Source organism: Lissotriton helveticus, chromosome 1_1 (genome assembly GCF_964261635.1).
Source record: "Lissotriton helveticus chromosome 1_1, aLisHel1.1, whole genome shotgun sequence".
In the NCBI taxonomy this organism is placed as follows: domain Eukaryota; kingdom Metazoa; phylum Chordata; class Amphibia; order Caudata; family Salamandridae; genus Lissotriton; species Lissotriton helveticus.
The window spans coordinates 1,593,234,945-1,593,260,511 of record NC_136057.1 but is presented as its reverse complement, the minus strand read 5'-3'; the positions used below and the strand labels follow the sequence as shown (position 1 = coordinate 1,593,260,511).

At 47.3% G+C, this 25,567-nt stretch overlaps 1 protein-coding gene across 2 annotated transcripts in view; it reads right to left on the bottom strand.

Annotated features, from left to right (window-relative positions):
* The window catches only part of ESPL1 (extra spindle pole bodies like 1, separase), a 588,475-nt gene that overhangs the window by 394,355 nt on the left and 168,553 nt on the right, over positions 1-25,567 (bottom strand). For both annotated transcript variants that reach the window (XM_078687592.1, XM_078687600.1), the window contains 2 exons: positions 5,509-5,628; positions 3,073-3,244 (listed from right to left, as the gene is read on the bottom strand). In XM_078687592.1, the coding sequence (XP_078543718.1) occupies positions 3,073-3,244; positions 5,509-5,628 (292 nt within the window). The remainder of the gene's footprint in view (positions 1-3,072; positions 3,245-5,508; positions 5,629-25,567) is intronic.

Below are 25,567 nucleotides of genomic sequence, written 5' to 3'. Positions count from 1 at the left end.
CCAACCATGGTACACCACGTTTCTAGATCTCTCCGTGGTACCGCATCAAAGGCTGCACCTAACACCCAGGCTTTTGACGCAGAACGGTGGCGACATTCAGCATCCAGATCCGCAACAGCTCAACCTGGCGATCTGGCTCCTGAGGTCTTAGAGTTTGGCTACCTTGACTTACCTCCTGAATGCATGGATATCATTCGGGAGGCAAGAAAGCCCACTACTAGGGCCTGCTATGCAGCGAAATAGAAGCGGTTTGTCATTTACTGTACTGAACACATCAACCCGCTAGATGCATCTATTCCCAACATCATATGTTATTTGTTACATCTTTACAAATGCAATCTAGCATATGCTTCCATTCGGATACACTTATCCGCCATAGCGGCTTATCTCCAAAACAGGCAGCATCTCTCCGTTTTCAGGGTGCCTGCCATTAAAGCCTTCCTAGAAGGACTGAAGCGGGTCATCCCTCCCAGGACCCCGCCTGCTCCCGTATGGAACCTCAATGTGGTCCTCACAAGGTTGATGGGCCCACCTTTTGAGCCTCTACATTCATGCGAGATTCAGTTCTTAACGTGGAAAGTGGCTTTTCTCATTGCCATTACGTCTCTACGACGTGTTAGTAAGCTACAGGCGCTCACTGTACAAGAGCCATTCATTCAAATTCACTCCAACAGGGTGGTGCTCCGCACTAACCCTAAATTTCTTCCTAAAGTGGTTTCGCAGTTCCATGTCAGACCATTGAGCTGCCCGCGTTCTTTCAGAACCCGGAGACGGTTGCCGAAAGAATGCTCCACACTCTTGATGTCAAACGGGCTTTGATGTACTACATCGATAGGACCAAAGAATTTAGGAAGACACAACAACTCTTTGTTGCCTTTTCAGCCCAGCACAAAGGCAACCCCATTTCCAAAGCAGGTATAGCCAGGTGGATCGTTAAGTGTATTCAGATTTGCTATCACAAGGCTAAGCGCACCTTAACGGTCCCCCCCAGAGCCCACTCCACCCCCAAGTTGGGGGCCTCCATGGCATTCCTTGGTAATATCCCTTTGGAAGATATTTGTAGAGCAGCCACATGGTCTACACCACACACATTTACTAAACACTACTGTGTAGATGTGCACTCCAAGCAGCAAGCAGCTGTAGGGCAGGCTGTTCTTAAAACACTCTTTCAGAAGTCTGCAGCTGGCACAGGCGGCCGCCGTTAATGGAGGGACTGCTATGTATTCTATGCTATAGATATGAATTCAGCAGCCCACATGCCTCGAACTGAATATGCTACTTACCAGTATGCATCTGTTCTTGGCATGTAGGGCTGCTGACATTCATATTGCCCGCCCTCCTCCCCGGCGCCTGTAGCGGCTGCAGAATTTTTACACTTACTCTTAGCATGGCCATCACTTACACTGTTACACTCCATCTTCGCCACAATGGCTAAAAACAATCTGAGGATGGAGTCGATGCCCATGCGCACTGTAGTCCAGGGGAGGAGCCACCTATCTCGTGATACTTCGAAGACTCTTCCAGGACAACAATGTGCAATCATCCGGACCCAACACTAGGCGGCGATCTATGCTATAGATATGAATGTCAGCAGCCCTACATGCCAAGAACAGATGCATACTGGTAAGTAGCATATTCATTTTGGTTGTGTTACACAAAATTCATACAGGCTTTCCTTTCACTCTCCCTATATCCCCGTACCCCGGCAAGACTGCAAAGCGAGTGGAGTTTGTAAACGCCAATGCACATGTTAAAAACAAGCAGCAGTTTGTCAGAAGATATAGCCTAATATATGATCAGTCTTTGAAGCGCAGCAAATTTCCAAAATTTAAAGGCATAGCTATTTATTGCTTGGACTTTTGCAAGTTTGGGAAACACTGGTCTAGTATGTTGCACGTAGTCAATCTTTAAGCAGCTCCTAGAAAGTATCTTGGAGCTTAGTTACTAAAATAAGGGCTTCAATCTGGTAATTGGTTTCCTCTTCCTGAGCGATCTCTGGGTTCTTACTTTGCCATTTATGGCGGACTTCAGTTTCTGCCTGAAAACAGGTCATTTTCCAAATTCCAAATCTTTGATTAATTTTCCAGCTCTAGTTCAAATTAACTGTTGCAATGCAGATTAAGATAAAACAGTTTAGCAAGCAACAATGTCTAAACAGGTATTACTAAAGGACACTTTTCTTTAAATAAACCATGCACAAAATAGTTGAAAAACGAAGAGACGGGGAGACAATGGGTATGGCAAATAAATGCAAGAAATGGTCTGTATTTAAACAGAAATAAAAAGACAAAAGGGAAGGAAAAGAATGACAGCACTAAGTTACATTGAATGCACATGTAAGCTGTACAGACTTGTGCACATTTGTGCTCATGAAAAACAAAGTGAATGGCGCAAGTGACAAGTGAGAAATATACAGTGATAAAGAGAAAGGAAAAGACACAAACATGATTGTCAATAAATACAAGGGACTTTTGGCGGTTCCAATACATTAGTACATAGTTAAAAATGATGGTAATGTCGTTGAACCACGAAAGTAGCGCAAGAGTTGTGCTGAGGGGTCAATGGCATTTTCGACCTGTGCAGACTTCAGGTCATCTCCAGGACCAGGTTACACATTTATACAATTGTTTCAACCGGAAACAGATGTCCGGCAGGGTACAGTTAAAATGTGTCAATCTGGGGTCAGAGAAAAAACACTGGACAGCAGTGTAAAAGTGTTACAGTTCAAGATGGCCAGCAGGAAAAAGAATAACTGGATGTTTGCTCAAAATAGGGTCACTTTCTAACCACTAGTAATCACTTTCTGCCACATATCATTCAGAGAGTCTACTTATCATTGAGATATTCCATTGGGACAGTTTCTCTCAAATCTAACATACAGCTAAAAAGTACTTCGCTTTAAGGGCATATTATCCTAGAGTCTGTGTAGGAATGACTTTGTGCACAACCTGATTGTTACCAGTTCGTATACATCTTCACAACACTCACCGTCGCAATGTTACAAATTTCTAGGTCTGCACTGTCCAATTAGTGTGGTGTATGATCTAGAAGGTTGGACAGAATTTGACATACCTTGTTCCCAGAGTTGTTGCCGAAGATCTGATGATAGGCTGGATGAGGGAAGCTGGAGATAGGAAGCTAGCAACTGAAGGATGTGAGCTCGAAGAAGGTACCAGGCCTTGGAGGATTTGTGCAGGGCTGGGTGCTTGAGAATTCCCAAGAGCAAAGCGACCCCTTCTTTTACCTGTGTCATACATTAGATCATATAAGCAAAGTGTGCACAAACAGCCCATCAAGAGCAACATTAACCTCACAAGAGTGGTAATAAGTGAGCACTGTAGCACACTAGCCTAACTTGTCTCTACTGCTCTTATAAGATTTGTAATTGTAGGATTTTTTTGGGAGGGGTGGGGCATTGTGAGGTAGCAGAGTCTACTTTCGAGCTACATCTCTACCCAACACACAGATGAAAGCTCCATCAAAATCCTGTTGAACGATCTCAGTTCAAAAGCGAACATTGAAGATTCTCAATAGTGGAAGGCTCACAAATTGCGTTTGTTTTTAGATCACAGCAATTCCCATTATGCAAAAGACCATTATCTACATTTCAGTCAGAATCTTGTTACATCAAAGACAGTTGTGTAGTTCCTATAAAACCTATATAGGATCTGCACGTTTATACAACATATATGTAGGATTGGTGTCACTGATTCTAGACACCCCCACTGGGTATGTTGGCCGTTTACCAGCTAGCTCATAGTACCACTAGAAACTCCTCTTACCAAGGAGAGAATAGTTCTAGGCAACTATCAAACATGACGACCCTGATCCCTCAGTCACTCGTGCTCACTTAGTCTCAGAGAGATACACAGAATAAACGGTATGAACGTTTTTCAATAAGCATTAATTGAACAGTCGTTATTCTAGTGTAAAATAGGTGTGCGGAAACAACCATTAGACAGTAACAGATATAAATGATTACAAGCACTAGGAAAGTAAGAGCATGGTAGATTTCTACCATTTTGCTATAACCATGAATTCAGGCAAGCTTATAAAATACCCGACAATAAATTGCCTACTCCTACAATGCTACCCTAACTAGATGTACCTAAGTGTACCTAGCATTTATGTAGTTGTGAAGCCAAGAATCCCTCTAGGATAAAGTCAACCCCATTATCTGGAGTGAGAGACTGTCGGACCCCATCTTGGTCTCGAGTTGGACACCCCTCAAGGGATGTTAGACCACTGAGTTGGAGTATCTGGAGTTTATACATTGATATTCTACAGGAGGTGGTAGTCCTGCTGAGTTTCCTCATGCATAATGTATGAGGCTTACCAGGGAAAATCCTGCGTAGTGTGCATTGTCATCTAGGTAAGAGGTCAGTCTCCAAGGGCAGATGTGTATAATGTAGGGGAGAGTATAGGTGAAAAGTTACAATTTTACCTGAGCCTATATTGGGGTACCAATATGCATTATAACAAGACTGTCCTTCAAAAACCTTTTGAAATTTTTGGGCCCCATACTAGCTGCCAAAGAGGCATCCACTTGTAAGAAATTACAAAAAAAACCGACATTTCAATACCAAATATGAACAATCAAATAGTCCATGGTATACTGGTATCCTAGTATTATGTAAAGTCACAAGTTAACCCTTTTAATATTGTTTTAGGAAGATCCCATTTTGGGATAAAATCTCTAAAATCTTCCTTTTCTAAAATCATTTGATGGATAAAGGTGTAGTTATAGACACAGCCATGGTAAATACACATTTAAAGACTTTTGTGCAAACAGTCACACCTTCATACTACCTTTCCCATCTACAAAAGGAATGTTTTAAGTCCTCTTTCAAGACTGATTTGTATTGTAGAGAACTTATAAACTTCTGTCTTTGGGAAAAAATAAACATGCAAATTAAAAAAAAAAAGTCACTTTGGTACAAAACTAAAAAGGAAAAGAACACAGTAAAGCCACTGATGCACACAAATGAAACCAAACTAGGAGGTAGCTTTTAATCAGGCGAACAGCAGAATTCTCTTGTGTAGCCATGGATAGAAATGGCTTCTCAGAGGAATTTCAGTTTAAATGATTGGTCCCTTATTCTCTTGCTTGCAATATCTACTACATGAGTATTATTATGTAGCAGCTCCATAACATACCAATGAGTTGATAGGAAAATGTTTGAGTGACCCATATCAGCTTTTTGGTCAAATGTCTAGGCGGGTACATGGCATTTATGTTATTCCAGCATCTGTTTTAAGCCCCTACCGCTCCAGACCCTACCCATATACATTACTTTGCCTAACATCTTCACTGCAGTCAATGCCACACCACAGTACTTGAATTGCCTGTAGAAGACCAAACTTAACCAGGAGAAAGAAAACAATTTTGAGAAATACAGCACAGATTGTCAACTCACAAAAGGTCAGCCACCCTACGTGCTTAAAAATTACCTTGCCCCAACATATGTTTACAATAACGGCTCTCACTCAAAAGGAAAATAAAATTACCTTGCCCAACGCACAGCATAGCTGGCTTCGGAGAACCTCACATGTTAACTTCATAAGCAGATAAATATCACTGGAGCAATCTGAGCGCGATAAGCAGGCCTCTGCTTCCTCTATGTAGATCTACAGAGAAACAGAAACTTAAGATTTGGAAAGCAACATCAAGTATATCAAAGAGTTAAGACACTGGCTGTTGAAGGCAATGAGCACATGACATGACTGATATCCCAAAGACTGTTAACTCAACGTGAAGTACTCATCCATATCCGTCAAGAAGTTTGTTGCTGCTAGGAAAGAAGGTTGAAATCTAGCGTCAGGGAAGCGAAATAGAAAGGCTTAAAAACAGGACCAATAGCATCCTGGGAAAGGAAAACCTGAAAGCAAGATGGGTCTGCCAATAAAGGTAATACAAAAACTTGTAAATTCTGTGCTGTCTTATCACACTATAGAAGCACTTTCTGAACTCTCAGTATGCATCTTGCAGTATTGAAGTGTGAAACTAACTGGTAAGCAACATAGCAATGTCCAATCATGAAAATATTACAGCTATCAAATTACTGAACTATCAAAAATTATAATTATTACACATTTAAAGACTACACAATACTAACACTAGATTAATTAGCGTAAAGTCTCACATTTTGGCCAGTTTAACAAAGGTTTGATTTAGGAATAACTATTTATTTTAATACATAGCAACCTGCCTACTCCCAAAGCCGGAAGGGATAGATACAAGTGTCATAGAAAGCATTACAAGCTTATCGCATAGTTTTCACTTTACATGCATTATAGAAAAACGATAGGCACAATACAATCTACCTAGCAATGTAAAAGAAAGGAAGTGTGTCCTTCACTACTGCCTGGATGACAACCTCTGCAGAACCCCCCCCTCAAATCATTGAATAGCCATTCATTTATCTATGGAATAAGCTAGACAGACTCACTTCTGTTTAGGCTTTTGTGCAATGCAAAAATAATATTCAGAGCTCACAAGCATCTAAGGCAAGTTGAGAGCGTAGAGAGTCATGCCTTCCAAATGGGATCACAGCTTTGTCTTCTCCCTGCTAAATTTAGAGTGGTCTTTCCCTTTCCCAGCATTTAACTCACTGGAACAATCTGGATCTATACATGGTTATATCCTCGTTGTCCAAAATACCTACAATGAGATTTGGCGACTGTTGTGTGACTTCAATGGGTTCAAGAGTTGTTCCCCTGCTCCCAAGACGACACATGCCGGAAATCGCAACAGTTGGATCCCATACATCTGATTCATCTTATTAAAAAACCCTCCATATATCTCTGACGTTCGAGGTAGTACCAGAGCAGGTGCAACAAGGTCCAAGTATTGCTATAATTCCTCCAGCAAAGATCACTTTTTAAGGGGAGCCTACCTATGTACACAGAGTACAATGCCAGTAATGTATGATTTTTGTAAACTCTAATAACAGTTTAGGCACTGCAGTACATCAGTAAGCAGGTTAGCTCATTTGAAGACACTAAGCTTCTATGCTGCATTACAAGACCGGGTCAACACTTACATTTTTCTGAGGAAAAACCAAACATGAAATTCTATGGAGGAAAAAAACAAGTTACTTACCTGTAACTATAGTTCTCCAGTATTGGGATCTTTCATAGATTCACGTGCCCGCCCGCCTCCCCTGGAGAAGGCTCACTCCTTATCTCTGTTTTTTCTATTATGCACACAGGAAGAACAGGAGAACAAACTTTTATCTGTGGAATAACAGGCGGTGATGCCGGAGGAGACTGAGCCTGTTGGATATTCTGCTCTAGCGGAAATCTCATTTGTAGTCCGCCAGCATAAATTGCAGGTCTGTCATCTGATTTGAAGGGAGGCACATAATTTCCGTTGGTGATATTGCTGTTGTGGATGGTAATATTGACGTCCATAACCACCATCCTCATCAGACTCCTCTTGATATTTAACATGAAGATCAGATGGGCTCATGGCTGCCCCAAAAAGGCTATATTCATCAAATTCTTCATCCTCCTCATCCTCTTCCTTTAAAAACTGAGGGAAAAAGGGCTAGCACCTGACTAGGAGAGGTTACAGCGGGTGTTAACAAATTTTGAAACCTTTTTGCTTTTACGTCCGACGACGAGCCAGTCACCACCGGAACTATTTTTATAGATGAAGGCTGCTGCTCCGCCGACTGAATCGTCGTCAAACTGCAAGCGACAGGGATCTTACTCGTCGTAACGATGACACTTCCATCGACGACGCTATTTCTCTCGTCGGCGAGGCCTCCGTCGACGGGATCGTCGAAGGGAGTGATGTCAATGGATGGATCGTCAACAGAAGTTGATCAGTCGTCAATAAAGATTTCAAAGTCACGATTTGCTTAGTCGACGGTAAAGGTACATTATCCATTGACTATGTTGTCGTTGACTATGCCCGATGCTGCAGAAACAGTCACAGTATTGGATGAAGACACCGTCGTGGTTACCAGAACTATCTCCGGTGATGACCTTCTCGGCGACGGCGGTGTCGTCGACGGGCTGCTTAACTGCAGAGGTAGGTTTCTTGAAGGTATGGTTAAATTTCATGGGTGGTGTTCTAGGTTCTGAAACCGGCCTCTTAATTTTTAAAGCCTTCTTTTCCTCATGTGAGGCTTTGGTGGTAGTTTTAGTCAGTTTGTGAGAGGGCTCAGACTGACTTTTAGGTGGCTGCAACGATGAACTCGCAGGGTCATCTAAAAGTTGCTTCCGAGGAGTTCATGAGGAGGTTTTAGATTATGTTTCACTCATCAGATACCATATTATCTCTATTTTTCAGTCTCTGAAGCCACAAGAGAAGTTTTCCTTCTCGGTCTTTAAGAGTTTTAGTAGAAAAGCTACGACATACCTTGCACTCCTTTGGCTTTTGGTCAGGGTATAAACAGTATAAGCAGTCCTTATGCTTATACGTCAATATGCAGCCTTTTATTCCTGCAGGTTCCACACGCTCTGAATAAACCTTTTTTAGGTGCTTCTGACATGGTGGCTGTCAGTTTGAATCACCTTCAAATAACTCCTATGAGTTGATAGGAAGTTGAAATTGTGACAAAAACTCCAAATCTAGAAAAGAGAAGAAAACTGGGCAGAGCTCAGTGGAGACTCCCTCAGGACAACGAGCGGGAGAAAATCTGAGGGACTGGAGCCTCTCTCAGGAAGGTTCTACAGGATGGTCTATTCCGATTGGTTGAGTTTGGTCCTTTTTCTTAAAGCACATGTATGTTATAAAAGAGTATTAGGCCTAGGCCGTATGTGTATGTCTATTGAGATTATTATTTTTTATAATACCAGGGACTCCCATTTGGACGACGGCGAATGATTCAAGCATGTGAATCTATGAAAGTTCTAATACTCGAGTAGGCAGTGTTACGTTTGCAGGTAAGTAAACTGTTTTGGCAGCTGAGTTGGAGGTTAGAACTAAGGTTCAGGTTAGCACTTCAGGTGAACCGCAAGCGGCACTAGGCCGGCCAGGTGCTGCGTGCCAAGGTTAGCTAAAAGGGGTAGGGGGGCACCTCGGTTGGTGGCTGCTCACAGACCAGCCACTCTGTTTTAGGAAACAAGCTCCAAGTGTTAAGGTGAGGGAAAAGGGGGTCCCAAGTTAGAACTAAGACTACACCACCAACAGCACATGGGTGGCTGGGTGCAGGGTGCTTAGACTGAGTCGAGAGCCAAATGCAATCCTACAGGGGTTGTCTTTGGATTTCGGTTGCAGGCTCGGCCCAGGAAGTCTCCTGGGAGGAAGGAAGCTGGACAGGCAAGTACGGCTGTCCCACTGTCAGGACACTTTGGGATCCACCAGGACACAGGGTCAGAGACTGCAGGGGTGCCTTTCAATGTTGGGAAGCCACTTACCGGTCCAGTTGTGGTGGAGGGGGGTCCTGGTGTGGAGGCTGCAGGCATCTTCACCAGAGCTTGGAGTTTTCACCGCTCGTCAGATTCAAGCTCAGGGCCGCTGGAAAACCTGCTCTGGAGTCTGCCCGTGGACGTCGGGTGCAGAGGTCAGCCCAGCAGTCAATTTCTAATGGCTTGCAGGGTCCTAGAGCTACTTCCATTAACAGAGCTGCTGTCTGCAGGAGTCTAGGTCTTTTTCAGAGATGGCCCGTCCAAGGGTATGTGGAGGTTGCTGGTTTTGGGTTGGAAGTCATGCTGCATGTCACGTGGAAGGAGCAGGCAGGTCGGTAGGGCTGGGACTGTGTTCCTCAGCTGCAGCGTCTTTTCTGCCAAACTTCTTAGGTCATCAGGAACTACATTCTGGGTTCAGGGCTGTTCCCTAAATACTGCATTTAGGGGGGTGTTCTAGGGGTCTCGAGGTTGTAGCCAAGGGGATACTGACCTTAGGGTGACCAGACCCTTGGTGTACTCACCCCACATGGAGGAGTGACCACGTTCCCTAACCCTGATTGGGGGATGTCCAGCAAGATGGCGGGCACTGAGAAGTGGGCTTCACCTCGCCTTCCCCACCTGAGGGGTGGAGTTGGCACAGGTTGGCACACCTCCTGGGCTTGCTAAAATTTCCGGCCTGCCTTCCCGCTGTAAAGGGGGTGAGACAGGAAGGTGGACTGTTCCTGATAGAAGGAGAGGCTGCAGGTCGCCTTGAAGCCCCCGTGCCAGAGATAGCTCTTCCTGACCTGGGGAAGGTGTGAACATCTCCGCCCAGGAAAGGCTTGGTTTCTGGGCCCAGGGAGCATAGGCTCCCACCCCAGGCAACAAGAAATCTGCCTCTTGGTGGCAGGCTAGTGTTCACCAAGCAGGACCCCACCAGTGGTTGGTTTGGTTCAGTAGAGCCCTCTAGAAGGGAACCCCGAGTGCATGGAATAATAAATCTGACACTGGAATCAGAGCAGGTTTATTATTCGGAGATGTTTGATACTAAACATCCCAGGATTCAGTAAAGCCATTATGGCGCTAGGAAACCCGTAATGACCAGTTTCTAGACCATATGTGCAGGATGGCTTTAGTGGGCACTTATAATATCTAAGAATGGCCTTAGATACTATAGGGACCTGTCTGTTCATGAAGATAGGCCCTCACATGAGGCATAGGGCACCCTGCCTTAAGGGTTACTTACCTAGCCCTCATGCAGTGCTGGGCAGGCATGGCACAGAGGGGTGTATGCCATGTCAACTTTTGGCTTTTAGCTTCACTACAACACGCAGGCTGCAATGGCAGTGATGCATGTTTGTGATAAGAGGTCCCCGAAGGTGGCATAATACATGCTGCAGCCCTCAGAAGCTTTTCCCTGGCTACCATGCCCTTTGTACCATCGGTACCGCTTACAAGGGACTTACAGGTAGGCCAGAGTTGTGCCAATTGAGGAAACAATGGCATGGGTTAAGGGAAAGAACACAGGGCCTGGGTATCTAATTGGCAGGAACCCTGGGCATACAAAGTGCATCAGAAATCTGGCTAAAAAAGAAGAGGGGTTACTGCAACAGAAACCCACTTTCCTACAGTTAGTCACATCACTACGGTGAGCTGCGTTATGAGCCAATGAGACAATGGTTCCATCACTTTGTTTTTGGTGGAACTAGGAACTCTGGGACATGGTTATGCCCACTCCTTAAAGGAAGTGATCATATAGGGGGTGTACTGACCCAAAGGGTAAGAAGCCAATTGGCAACTACTCTCCAGTCCCTTTAAAAACCCTAAATTATGTATTTAGGTGAGACCCTGGCACAAGAGAATCGAAATCAACTGACTCAAGAAAAAGGACAAACAGCAGATTAAGCAAGAACTGAGGACCGGCGACTGACTTTGTGCCAACACTTAACTTGTCTGCTGCTTGCAACAAATCGTTCTGCCACAATCTGACCTCCAAAAGCTGGGAGTACTGCTAGCACTTCGAAAATAGTCAACATCTCATATGGAGTAACAGAAATACTTGCCTAAACGCAAGCTCCAGTTTACCATACAGCTGAACACTGGACTCCCTAAAGCAGCACCCCTCTATGGGAAGGTGTTCCGTGCTCACAGAGGTCGTCCCATCTCAAGTCCGTAATGAGATGCTAGACCCTCCAGGAGCCCTCCAGCACCAGTACCCATGGTGCCAGACCCATTGCAGCAGCCAAGACTTATTGGTGGTCCCATTCGGGGACACCAACCCCGCAAAGACCAACCAGCCAATGAGGGACGCCAATATCAAGACTGGCCCAGCTATCCCACTTTGGTCCTTATCAACCCTCGGAGAGTCTGACCGTCGTGATCAGGCACCTCAAAGCACCTCTGCATCAAGCCCCTCAACCAGAGTCAAAGTGAACAAACTGTACCTACGTGGTCCTAATACCCATTAGAGCTGATCACCCTTCTAGGTTTTGCCAGACTGATTCCCCAGTCCCTGCCTGCAGCCTCTTTTGCAACAGACCGATAACGCAAGAGCCTCCCACAGCGCATCCCCGCCAGGACAAAGCAACACTGTACACCAACACCCCAGCCAGAGTACGGGTGAACCGAAGATGTCCCTGGGAAACTCTATAAACCTGGGCCCTCCGTTGGGTTCCACCGGACTGGTCCCCCGGTCCCCACTCGCAGCATCTTTCTCACAGGTACCATTGACTTAAAGAGGGCACTCGACACGGAAAAGCACCTCTGAACCCGGACGCCCCAGAGCCGACCGAGGTGACTGCTTAGTGTTGCCTTGGTCCTTGGCCCCAACTTAAGTCCAGAAGAATATCCTGTAATTTGTTGACAAGTGGCCATATGAAGTATATGATTTCTCCCATTGGTTGACATTGCCACAAATATAGTATTGTCTATTTAAATGCTAAAAAACGTTCTTAAAAAGTAATTATCTGATCACAAAGAAAATGATATAAAATGCTTTTATTTTTATAATTTGGTGTAGGATTGCTTTGAGTGTGTGGCCCATTTATTAACTGTGTGTACAACAGTTGCTTAACACGCCCCTCTGATATGCCTAAAGCTGCTCGCCCACACTACCACTAATAAAGCACTTTGGGATTGTTGAAGCAAGCCCCTGTTAACCAGTATGGGTTGCATGGACTCTATTTATTTATTTATTTATTCAAAGTTTTATATAGCGCGAACAGGATCCTTACAGATATCAGAGCGCTTCACAAAGACAGGGAAGGGGCAATAGGAGTAAACAGAGATAATGGGAACAGTATAATAGTCAGTGACATGGTAATAACATGGATGATAAAACAAACATAAAACCAATCCATATATGATCAGGTAAGTAACATGGTAACATGGTAATAACATGGTAATAACATGGTAAGTAACATGGTAATAACATGGATGATAAAAACAAACATAAAACCAATCCATATATGATCAGGTAAGGGAGTAGTATAGAGCAGCACAAGTCATTGATCCCACTACAATGGTGTACAGGTGGATCAGTAAACCAACGTGTATCATATCTTGGTCGGTAGTAAGGGAGTAGCGTAATAGTGCCCCCAACAAGTCGAGTATAGTGCCAGGGGATAGGCAGAGCAACGGTACAAAGCAATGCAGAGTCTCTGACCCAACATCTGTAGCGATCAGGAGATCTTGGCCAGAAGGATTGTTTTCACCTCTTTCTTGAAGAGTGCAGTGGAGGTGATTAGCCTTGTTTCAGGAGGGAGCGCATTCCAGATCCTGGGTGCCATTCCTGAGAAGGAGCGTTTGTAAGTTTTCGCTTTCCGAAATCTACGAGGTTTCAGGAGTAGATTTTTAGTACTCCTATTGGATCTCGAACCTCCTGATATAGACAGCTTTTGAGCGAGGTAGTTGGGTGCCTTGTGGTGCACGGCCGCGTGTGTCATAGTTGCAATTTTTAGCTGTATTCTGGCTTCAAAAGGCAGCCATTTTAGAGACTTTAAGTCTGGGGATATGTGCGAGTGCTTTCTAGAGCCAGTAATGAGTCTCGCGGCAGCGTTCAGGGAGGCTCTTAAGGGTGCTGTTGTGGATAGTGGGAGACCGCTGAGGGTCGCAATTCCGTAGTCTATTCGAGGGATGACTAGAGCTTGTACAGCAGTTTGGAAGTCTTTGGCCGGGAGGAAGGGTTTAATTTTCCTCAGCGTGTTAATTTGGAAATGAGCTGCTTTTGTGGCTTTGCTGACGTGCTGCTGCATGTCGAGCTTGGCGTCGAGTGTGATGCCTAGGGATTTCGCCGAGTCCACGATGGTAGGTTGGACATTGAGTGCTGTTAGGTTGTTGAGCCAGGTTTGGGTGGTGGAAATTTTCGCCGGAGGTGAGAGGAGTAGGAACTCAGTTTTTAGAGCATTTAGTTTGAGGTGATTATCGGCCAGCCAGGATTGGGTGTTAATAATAATACACAGTGTACTTCATTTTAGTGCACTATATAAAGAGCCAGCTTCCTACAGTTTGATACCAAACACCATAAGTTTCAGTAAAGCCACCATGTAGCTAGAAAACTCCTAATGACCAGTGCCCAGTATATATACTTATACCATCTTGTACCATCTAATAACATAATGCACCCTGCCTTAGGGCTACAAGGCCTGCTGTATGGGTATATAACATGCAGTGACTTTGGCATGGCACACTCACTTGTGCTTTTACCCATGGTTTGCATCATGACACGCAGTCTGCAATGGCAGGCATCCTGAAATTTGTATGGGGGTCCCTTAGGGTGGCATAATACACGCGGCAGCCCTTCGGTACCCAGGCATTAGGTACCAGAGGTACAATTTACTACAGACTTAGAGGGATGCCAGAGTGTGGGCCAATAGTGTTAGAATGTTACCTTCTTTTAGGGCAAGAGCACTAAGACCTGGTTAGCAGGGACCCACAGCAGTCAAAAAACATTAGTACCAGTGCCAAAAGTGGTGGTGACCATGACAAAACGGGGCACTTTCCTACATTAATCAAGCTTTGAATGTCCCTCAGGCCTCGGTGTGGTGAGCGCAGCGGGAGGGATTGGGCCAGTAATAGAAGTCTTGGGAGAGCAGTCATCTTGACAGCAGCTATACAGTCGAGCCAAGAAAAGCCCCCGTTGTGCCATTTGTGCAGGCCACCTCACATAGATAGCAGCAAGTCTAGTTCGTTTGTACGTGTCTTTCCTGAAGGGGAAAATCTTTACCCCTAAATATGATACATTTTTCAATCCACAACGGATACTGTGCTAGTATTGTTTCAACAGATTGGTGCAGGTGAGATAGGTTCAGGAGTTGAGCTTTAAAATAAATTTACAAATATCCCACCACCCTTCAAAATGTAGTTTTTTCTTCTAGGAGGGAGGTAGAGGAGGGAGGGAGAGGAGGGAGTGAACAAGGTCTGTTGCACAAGTTACTTACCTTCGGTAACAATATATCTGTAAGAAACAGTAGTTAGTGTTAGATTCCTTACCTTAGAATATCCCCAATGTCAGACTGGATCTAGAAAGTTTTCGTCAGGAGTGCCCTTGCGCGTCACTAGGCGTCGTCTGCGGCTCCGCGTCCGTCGTCATCGTCGTGATCGCCGGGATGACGTCGCAGTACTTAAACGCCGCCCTTGCGCGCTGACGTCGGTTCTGTACATAGCTTTCCGCGCCAGGAACGCAGAGCCATGATATAAACAGACACTGGTGCCCTGAAACTTGGGCCCTGAAAGGGATGTCCTTAACCCTAGATAGCTGTTCGCAGAACGTGGAGGATGGGTGGGGCGGTAAGGAATCTAACACTAACTACTGTTTCTTACAGATATTTTGTTACCGAAGATAAGTAACTTGTGATCTGAAAGACACAGGTTAGCGTTAGATTCCTTACCTTAAAATAGATACTCCAGCAATACCAACCTCTGTGGTGGGTCTGCGAACCAAGATCACACCAGAAAGTCCTGGAGAACGGAACGGCCGAAAAATCCATCTCTATGGACTTGGATGTCCAGGCAGTAGTGTCTAGCAAACGTGTGCAGCGAGGCCCACGTAGCTGCCTGGCAGATGTCCTGCAAGGGGACTCCCCCGACCCAGGGCAGTAGTAGCTGCAGTGGCCAGAGTGGAATGGGCACGCAGCCCACCAGGAGGCTCCTTTTTCGCCAAGGAGTAGCAAACCTTGATGCACAAGACGACTCACCAAGAGATGATCCATTTGTGCACCGCCCGTCCCTTCTTAGCGCCCACGTAACCAACAAAGAGCTGGTCGTCCACCCGGAACTGGCGTGTGCAATCTAGATAGAAGGAGAGTGCGCGTTTTGGGTCCAGGCGGTGGAGCCTCTCTTCCTCTTTTGAGGGATGTGGAGGCGGAAAGAAGGTCGGCAAGGTGATAGACTGCCCGATGTGAAAGGCTGTGACTACCTTGGGCCGGAAAGAAGGACGAGTCCTTAGAACAACTTTGTCCAAATGGACAGAGAGGAAAGGAGGTTTTGAAGATAGAGCCTGGAGCTCACTCACTCTCCCGGCAGAGGTGATGGCAACCAGGAATGTAGTTTTAAGAGTCTGAAGATGAAGAGGACAGTTATGAAGTGGCTTAAAGGGAGCGCACATCAGATATGTTAGAACAAGATTCAAGTCCCATTGAGGCATCACAAAGGGAACAGGAGGAAACATGTGTGTGATGCCTTTCAAGAATCTATGTACAACAGGGGACTTGAAAAGAGAAGGCTGATCAGGAAGCCTTAAGAAGGCTGAAATGGCCGAGAGTTAGCCCTTGATAGTGCCCAGAGCAGAGAGTGGATCCACAGCCTTTGCTGTGCACCATTTCACTAATTTGTTCCACCTGCAGGCGTATACTGTTTTTGTGGAGGGACACCTGGCTGCCAGAATCACATCGCGAACTTCAGGAGGCAAGTCAAATGGCCTCATCTGCCGCCGCTCAATCTCCACGCATGTAGGTGGAGACTGGACAGGTTCGGGAAGAGGACCGTCCCCTGCTGCTGCGACAGAAGGTTCTCCTGAAGAGGCAGACGAGTTGGGGTATCGACTGACATGCTGAGTAGCTTGGGATACCAGTATCTTCGTGCCTAGTCTGGAGACACAAGGATGACTTGGGCCCGGTCTCGCCTGATCTTCAGCACTCTGGTCAGAAGTGGTATAGACGGCAACTCCACTCGCGACGAATAGCGTCACCGAGCAAGTGCCGCCTTGGAAATTCCAACGCGCAGAACTGATGACATTGCGCGTTCTCTTCGGTGGCGAATAGATCCAACCAAGGCTCTCTCCACTGCTGAAAGAGACTTTGCGCCACGTCCGAGTTCAGACGCCATTCGTGATCCATCATGCACCGGAGGCTGAGTTAGTCCGCCCTGGCATTCAGGGAACCTGCCAGGTGTTGAACCACCAGGGGGACGCCCTGGTGTTCCAGCCATTGACAGGCGCAGAGCCTCCTGGCAAAGGGTCCACCATCCCACCCCACCCTGTTTGTTGCAGTACCACATGGTGGTGGTGTTGTCCGTGAAAACCTGCACTACACTTCCCCGGACAGAAGGGAGGAATGTCTTCAGTACAAGTTGGATCGCCCGCAGCTCCAGAAGGTTGATATGGAGCCGGGACTTTGCCAGAGACCAGAGGCCTCTGATCTCCCTCTCTCCCATGTGCCCCCCCATCCCAGGAGGGATGCATCCCTCACCACTACATGCTCCGGTTGGGGTGGGGAGACAGATCTGCCGCTGACCCCAATCGCGGTTCGTGAGCCACCACTGCAACTGACTTGCAGTGCCCTCCGAGATCAGGACATGGTCGGACAGGTTGCCCTGATGCTGTGCCCACTGAAACTTCAGGTCCCACTGCAGAGCCAGCATCCGCCACCTGACGTGATGCACCAGAAGGATGCAGGAGGCCATCAGCCCCAGGAGCCGCAGCGTCAACCTGACCGAAACTCGGGATAAAGGCTGAAAGATCGGAATCAGAGCCTGAATATCCCAAACCAGCTGTTCGGCGGAAAAACCCAAAACTGCGCCAAGTCCAGAACCGCTCCAATGAAAAGGAGCTTCTGAGAGGGGCACAGGTTTGACTTTGGCACGTTGATGGAGAACCCCAGTGAGTGCAGGATGTCGGCCGGAGTCTGGAGGTGGGAGACGACTGTTTGGGGCGAGCACGCCTTCAACAACCAGTCGTCGAGATCGGTGAAGACTGAAACCCCTGATCTGCGCAGATGAGTTGCGACCACTGCCATCACTTTCGTGAACACCCATGGGGCGCTGGTAAGGTCGAAGGGGAGCACGGTAAACTGAAAGTGCTCGTGGCCTACGGTGAACCGCAGGTAACGCCGATGGACCGGCAGGACAGGGATGTGGAAATACGCGCCCTGCAAGTCCAACGCTACCATCCAGTCTCCTGGGTCCAGGGCAGCCAGGACCTGAGCCAAAGTCAGCATCCTGAACTTCTCCTTCCGGAGGAAGGTTGACGCTCTGTAGGTCCAAGATAGAGTGTAGGCCTCCCTTGCCCTTCTTGGGTACCAGAAAGAAGTGGGAATAGCAACCACGTCCTACTTCTGGCCCAGGAACACGCTCGATGGCCCCCTTGGCCAAGAAGGCCATAACTTCCTCCTGCAGAAGTTTCAAGTGATCCCCCGACATGCGGTGGTACTGCGGTGGCATGGCTGGAGGGAGTCGCCTCAAAGGGGAGGGAGTAGCCCATTCGGACGATTTGCAGAACCCACCTGTCCGAAGTAATGGTGCACCAGTGGAGGAGGTGATGACGAATCCTGCCCCCCACTGGCGTCGAATGGGTCTGAAATGCCAGACTAGGAAGGATTAGAGGCAGATGCGGGAGCGGATGTGGACTGACACTGCCATTGTTCCCCGGCACCGCCATAGCGGTAACCACGTCCTCGACCGCATTGAGACTGGTTCTGCGGCCTGTGGCTGGCTGGACGTGTGGGGGCACCCATTCCTTGGCCACGAAAGGGGTGGAAGTTTGCTGGCGCTGGCCTAGGTCCAAGGACTTGGCAAAAGCCCTGGAGTTCTTGAAACTTTCCAGCGCACTTAACGCTTTGTCGCCAAAAAGGTGACGGCCATCGAAGGGCATGTCCATGAGCGAGGCCTGGACATCCCCCGAAAAGTTGGGGGACCTCAGAAAGGCATGGCGGTGAACCGTCACTGTTGTTGCAATTGCCCTACCCAGCTAGTCCGTGGTGTCGAGTCCACACCGTATTGAGTAGCATGCTGCATCCCGCCCTTCCGCCAGGGCTTGAGTGAGCTTTGCCCAGGCCTCCTACGGGCACTGAGGCAGCACCTCCGCACCTGTATCCCACAAAGAGTGGGTGTAACGGCCCAAAAGGCAGGCGGTGTTGACAGACCGCAGCCCCCAAACTCAAGGAGGAAAAAAGTTTCTTTACAAACCGATCGTACCTTTTGGATTCCAGATCCGGAAGAGCGGTAGAGAATGCGGTTTGGGATGTAGAGGCCTGGATCACCAGGCTCTCTGGGTGGGGTGAACGGACAGGAAGCTAGGGTCGCCCAGAGCCGGGCGCTGGGCCACGTTTCGATCCACAGGAAGGCCTGTGGAGGGTTTGGACCAAGTACCCAGCAGAAAATCGGGGAGGGCCTCGTTAAACAGCAGTAGAGGCTCAGAGAACCTTGCCTGCGGTTTGAGCACCTCAGTGAGGTGGTTAGTCCTCACTGCCGAGACAGGGAGCTAAAGAGCCAAGGCCTTGGCCCCCCTAGTCAACACCACGCTGTGAGCAGCCTCCTCCTCCGTAGCCACGGAGGGAGGAGAGACGGATCCAGTGTCGGGCGAAGTGTCCAGACCACTGGCCTCCCCTAGCTCGTCTGCGCAGTCCTGGCTCAACTGGCACTGCAGTGCCAGATGGCAGTGGCGTAACGAACCTTGAGGGGGCCGCCCTGCAGGGTACGTGAAGGGGCTCCCTCCGGACTCAATCTAGAGCTCCACAGCAGAAGTGCGGTGCTGAGTGGGCCCCCTGGAGGGTGAGGGTCCCCCCGCACAGCAGGGGCTGCAGGGGCCTGTGTGATGCCCCTGCCAGATGGTCCTCAGACCCCTTCCAGTCCTCCTCGTCATCCATCTCCTGATAGTCAGGGAAAAATGATGGAGCCGGGTCGTAGGTGAATTGCTCACCCATCGGCGCCGGAGATGGCGCCGGTCCGACGCCGGATCCGGACCCTTTGAAGCTTGGCTTGTTCTGATCACATTTGCTAGTGGCTCCATACAAAGAACGAACAAAAGGGTGATAGGCTTGATTTATAAGCGTGAATATTGCTGGGCCTCATCCCTTTTTATTGAACTAACTGAAAATATACCTAAATAGAGCATACATCCTCCAAATACTAATCTGTCCTCCAAGATTAGAGGGGTACACCAGCAGCACAAAATATAGATTTCGTAACCAGACTTCACAGTAGTGGAACAGTAATTAAAAAAAAAAAAAACAAGCAAAGCAGCAAATAGCTGCTGCCATCAAATTTACCACAAACGGCAATAACAAACCGAAGTGCTAAACCAACATGTACGTTCCCATGTAATTGGGTGGTTACAGAAGGAAAATGTTACTTACACTAACTATTCATAGCATGTAGTGTTGTAGATTCATATGGTTAGCATACTCCTGCCATTTAGGGTTTGGCTTGAACGTTGTAAGTTTTTTGTTTGAAAAGTCTTTCGAGTTATGCAGTATAGCAACCCCTCCTATAGTGTATTGCGCATGGTCATCAGCTCCTTTGTAAGATTGTTTTGGCCCACCAGGTGAGCTTAGGATAGGAGCAGGAAATGAGTGTGTGACCCTGCCCTGCTCCGGAGTTAGGTAGACTAGACTGGAAATGTCTTGTGTGGCACAACTGATAGCTGGAGTAGAGTTGTGAAACATGCTTGTAGAGCTCATGTTGATTCTGAACCAGGTAAGGCATGAGTGGGAAAGGAGGAAAAGCGTAAGCAAATAACTTTGACCAGTTGATCTTTAGGGCATTGACCTTGGACTGGAGATGAGGAAACCTGGAGGCAAAGTTTTGCATTTTGCTTTCTGGATGTGGCAAACAGGATCCCCTTCATTTGAAGTATGAGTGAAGGACTGTTGTATCGATTTCCCACTTGTGTGCCTGTTTTGTATTCTGCAGAGCATATCTACAAAGTCGTAGTCGTCCTCTGGTAAGTATTCTGCTAGGAGGTGGATGTTTTGATGTATGGTCCAACACCACATGAGTTATACGAGACAGTTGTACGGAGTGTGTCTCCCTCTGCTTTTGTACGCAATATATGGCGGCCATGTTTTTAGTGCAAACTAGAAGCACTTAGTGGTGAAGATGTTGGAAAGCTTGACAAAGTGCCTCTGGACATGGTTGGCGGCCACTTTTTGCAAGGTATTGGATGTGGTTTCGATTGAAGTGCACAAGGTCCCTGCCAACCAGGTCCCCTGGTGCCAGTGCGAATTTCCTTAAAACATATCAGCAATTGGTACTATTGCTCCTTGTAAGTCCCTAGGAAGTGGTACCCTGAGTACCTAGGGCCAGGAAGCTGAAATGGGTCCTCTGGGACCCCCCTCACTATGACATGCAAGCTATTGTAGATTGCATGTGCTTACAAAGGGAAAAACAACAACAAAGTTGGCATGGCCCCCTCCCCTGGGTGCCATGCCTGACACCACTGCCTGTAAGTATAGTTAAGCCACCACTGTAGCCGGCCTTACAACCCTAAGGCAGGGTGCACTATACCACGGGTGAGCGCATATATGCCGGAGTAGATATGCCCCTGCAATACTTAAGTCCATTATTAAATATTGTAAGTTCCAGGGAAGCCATAAATAGTACATGGGCTGGAAACTCCAATTAGTGTTCCCTAGCACCATGATGTCTTTACTGAAATCAGGAGTGTTTGGTACCAAACAGGTCCTTGTAATAAATCTCACACTGGCATCAGTGAGGATTTATTAAAACATGTACTCAGAGGGCACCTCAGAGGTGCCCCCTGAAAACCTACCTACCCTGGTGTGGGCACTGACTGACTTTAGGCATCCTGCCACACACAGACATGTTTCTGAACCCTTTGATGGAGAGCATTTGCTCTCTAGGACCAGAATCAATACACATCCTGGGCAGAGGTGTTGCACCTCCTCCCCCAGGATGGGCCAGTGCTCTAAGGCAAAGCTTCAAAAGCCTGCCACCTTTGTAATGCGACCCCCAACTTCTGCTGCTAGGAGCAGATAGCAGCCCCCGGTTCACACCCTCAGTTTGGGCAGGGAAACTCAGAAAGACTAGGAGGTGTGCTCACCTTTGGGAACTCCACCCCTCAGTGGAGGAGGTGAAGTTAAGCACTCTTTTCAGCCCCCTTCATCTTGAAGATGAGGGTACTCCTCCAATCAAGGCTAGGTCTATTTCCCATCCAACAGGAGGGTGGCATAATAGTGGGTTTAGTCACCCCAGGTAAGGTACCCACGGGCCCTACCTACTACTTCTCTACGACGACACCTATAGCAGAAGTTACTTACCTTCGGTAACGATATATCTGTAAGAAACAGTAGTTAGTATTAGATTCCTTACCCAAGAATATCCTAAGGCGTCAGACTGGATCAGGAAATTTTTGCGTAGCAGTGCCCCTGCGCGTCGGTAGGCGTCGTCCGCGGCTCCGCGTCAGTAGTCAGCGCCGTGATGACGTCAGTTCTTATACACAGCTTTTCCGCGCCAGAAAACGCAGAGCCATGATCAAAACCAACACTGGTGCCATGAAACTAGGGCCCTGAAAGGGATGACCTTAACCCTAGATATAGGTTAGCAGAACGGGGAGGTGGGTGAGTCGGTAAGGAATCTAATACCAACTACTGTTTCTTACAGATATATCGTTACCGAAGGTAAGTAACTTGTACATCTGAAAAAAACAGGTTAGTATTAGATTCCTTACCTTAGAATAGATACCCCAGCAATACCAACCCCGGTGGTGGGTCTGCGAACCAATAATCACACCAGAAAGTCCTGGGAAACGGAAGCCATTTCTCCGGACTTGGCTGTCCAGGCAGTAGTGTCTAGCGAACGTGTGCAGTGAGGCCCACGTAGCTGCCTGACAGATGTCCTGCAAGGGGACTCCCCGGCCCAGGGCAGTAGTAGCCGCCGTGGCCCGAGTGGAATGGGCCCGCAGCCCAACAAGAGGCTCCTTTTTAGCCAAGGAGTAGCATGCCTTGATGCACAACACGACCCACCGTGAGATGGTCAGTTTGTGCACCGCCCATCCCTTCTTCGAGCCCACGTAACCAACAAAGAGTTGGTCATCCACCCGGAACTGGCGTGTTCGATCAAGGTAAAAGGAGAGCGCCCATTTTGGGTCCAGACGGTGGAGCCTATTTTCCTCTTTCGAGGGATGCGGAGGCGGAAAGAAGGTGGGCAAGGTGATAGACTGCCCGATGTGGAAGGCTGTGACTACCTTGGGCAGGAAAGAGGGACGTGTACGCAACACAACCTTGTCCGGATGGACAGAAAGGAAAGGAGGTTTGGAAGAAAGAGCCTGGAGCTCACTCACTCTCCTGGCAGAGGTGATGGCAACCAGGAATGCAATCTTAAGGGTAAGACAACGAAGAGGACAGTTATGAAGTGGCTCGAAGGGAGCGCACATCAGCAAGGTTAGAACCAGGTTCAAGTCCCACTGAGGCATCACGAAAGGAACAGGAGGGAAGGAGTAGTTTCTGTCCTGTATCTCCAGTTCTGTAGTAGGGGTATCTCTGTTATAGTCATAATCTAGTGAATAGTCCCGCCCATGTGCGAGGACCCCGGCAATCAAAAATAATCTCTTAAGTTGTCAGAAAATTGCAGAACTGCAAAGACACTTAAGAGAAAATTTAAAGACAAATAATGCAGCCTATATCCACAGGCTACACTGTCCAGTACTTCAACTAGAAATTCCACCAAAAATCCACAAACAGCAAAGCCTGTCCAGATTTTCCCTTGCTTCATTGCAAAACCCCTCAAAAATGATAGAGAGGAAGGCCTGGACAGACAAGCCCCATAGGCTGCCATTATGTGGCTTAAATTGGATACTGTGCCTTTAAGAGAACCTTCCAGAACTTTCTCTCAGTATCCCAGAATGCATAGCAGGTCCAACTTACTTTCAGTTTTTTTTAAGGTGCAACACGCCAGACCCGTCGCATTCCTTAAAGGAACATTTCTCTCCACCGGGGAGGCGGGAGGGCGCTTATGACTATAACGGAGATACCCCTACTACAGAACTGGAGTTACAGGACAGAAACTACTCCTTCTATAGTAGGGGATCTCTGTGTATAGTCATAATCTAGTGAATAGAATGGCAAGCCCATCCCCACACCAAAGCGGCGGTGGAGAAAAGAGAAATAACACCACTACTGTGCGAACAGATTTCGCAGCGAAGCCTGTCCAACCTGAGCATCTGCCCTGGCATCAGTGACCAGGCAGTAATGTTTAGCAAAGGTATGAACCGACTTCCAAGTGGCCGCCTTGCAGATTTCTGCAATCGGAACATTACGGAGCAAGGTGTCGTTGCAGCTTTGCCCCTGGTGGAATGAGCCTTAGGCTTACCTCCTAAGGTCTTATTAGCTTTTTGGTAACACAGCTGTATGCAGGACACAATCCACCGAGAGATAGACTGCTTAGAGGTCGCAAGACCCGTCCCGACTGATCCATAATTGATAAACAATTGGTCAGACCTACGAATGTCTTTGGTCTTATCCAGATAAAATTTCAACACCCTCCTAACATCCAGGGAATGTAAAGACCTTTCCGCTGGAGACGAAGGATTCTGAAAAAACGTAGGCAAAGTTATAGTCTGGTTAACATGAAAATCAGAAATAACCTTGGGAAGAAATTTAGGGTGAGTACGCATAACAACCTTAGCAGCATGAAATACAGTATAAGGTTCTTGGCAACACAACGCCTGAATTTCACTCACCCTGCGGGCCGATGTAATGGCCACGAGGAACGAGCCCCATAGGCTGCCATTATGTGGCTTAAATAGGATACTGTGCCTTTAAGAGAACCTTCCAGAACTTTCTCTCAGTATCCCAGAATGCATAGCAGGTCCAACTTACTTTCAGTTCTTTTTTCCGGCTCTTGCTTGCAGGACCCTGTGCATTGAGCTCTCCCTTATTCAAGGGTTTATTGGATTTTTTGGCACTTTTTGGTTTTATTTTTTATTTTTTAAAAACCTTTATTGCACAGTATCAAGAAACAAATACGGGCCTACAACCACCTGGCCGGCCGAGACACATTTACGAGCATTATAGCAAGCTATATCGCAACCCAGTAGCACAGAGTACAGAAGAACAATCAAACTAGATTACACCGGATATGCAAATACTACCGGGAAAACAGGAGAATGCAAGGTTCATTTTTAAAGGTTTTCATAAGTAAATTATAGGAAAGCATACGAAACAGGAAGGATCAGAGTACATATAAGCCACCAACGACATGAGTGGGCAACGTACCTCAGAAGAATTGCGAGCAAGCAATGAGAGATAATCAAAATGGCGGCATAAGAACAGAACAAAAGGATAAACCGGCACAAAATACATAGCACGCCAAGCGCTACCCACCTAATCCCAACCGAGCCCACTGACCCAGAAAAGGCAAAAAAGAAGAGAAGGAAGAACGCAAAAAGAAAGAAGGCCCATAGAAACAAAAACGGACAAAAGAAAGCCCCCCCCCCCCCCCCACCCTACACACATGCAGAGGCTATGGCCTACCCCCCCCCCTAACAGTGTGTCTGTCGCCCCAAAAAGATTACCCGAAATATAGAAAAGACAGTAAAGCGAGAAGAAAAAAGGGAGGAAACATATCGAACCGGAGGAGGGCCAAACGAATATACTCAGAATAAACAACTTGTGTAATCATGGCCGCCATCCCCGGACCCCCAACCCGACATTAAAAGCAATGTGTAATTACCCCGTGTGTACAGTACAGTCCCCACAATACAAGCGTGAGCAAGCAAAAGGAGAAAACTTCATCAACCCTGCCCCTTACGGTCCGATGCGTCGACAAGGTCCAGCTGGATAATGGCCATCATGAACAGAGCGAGCGGACGGGAGGAACACAACAGAAGAAGAGACTGTCCACCAAAGTCTGCACAACTCAAAAGCAAGTGTGGCACGTTAACACAGAAGGAAAAAACACAGCGCAACAATCCTCTGAGAGGCCGGACAAAGCAATATTGGCAGTCCCAGGAGAAGATAATGAGTCATGCGAACAGACCACAAAGGAGCCGCCGAAC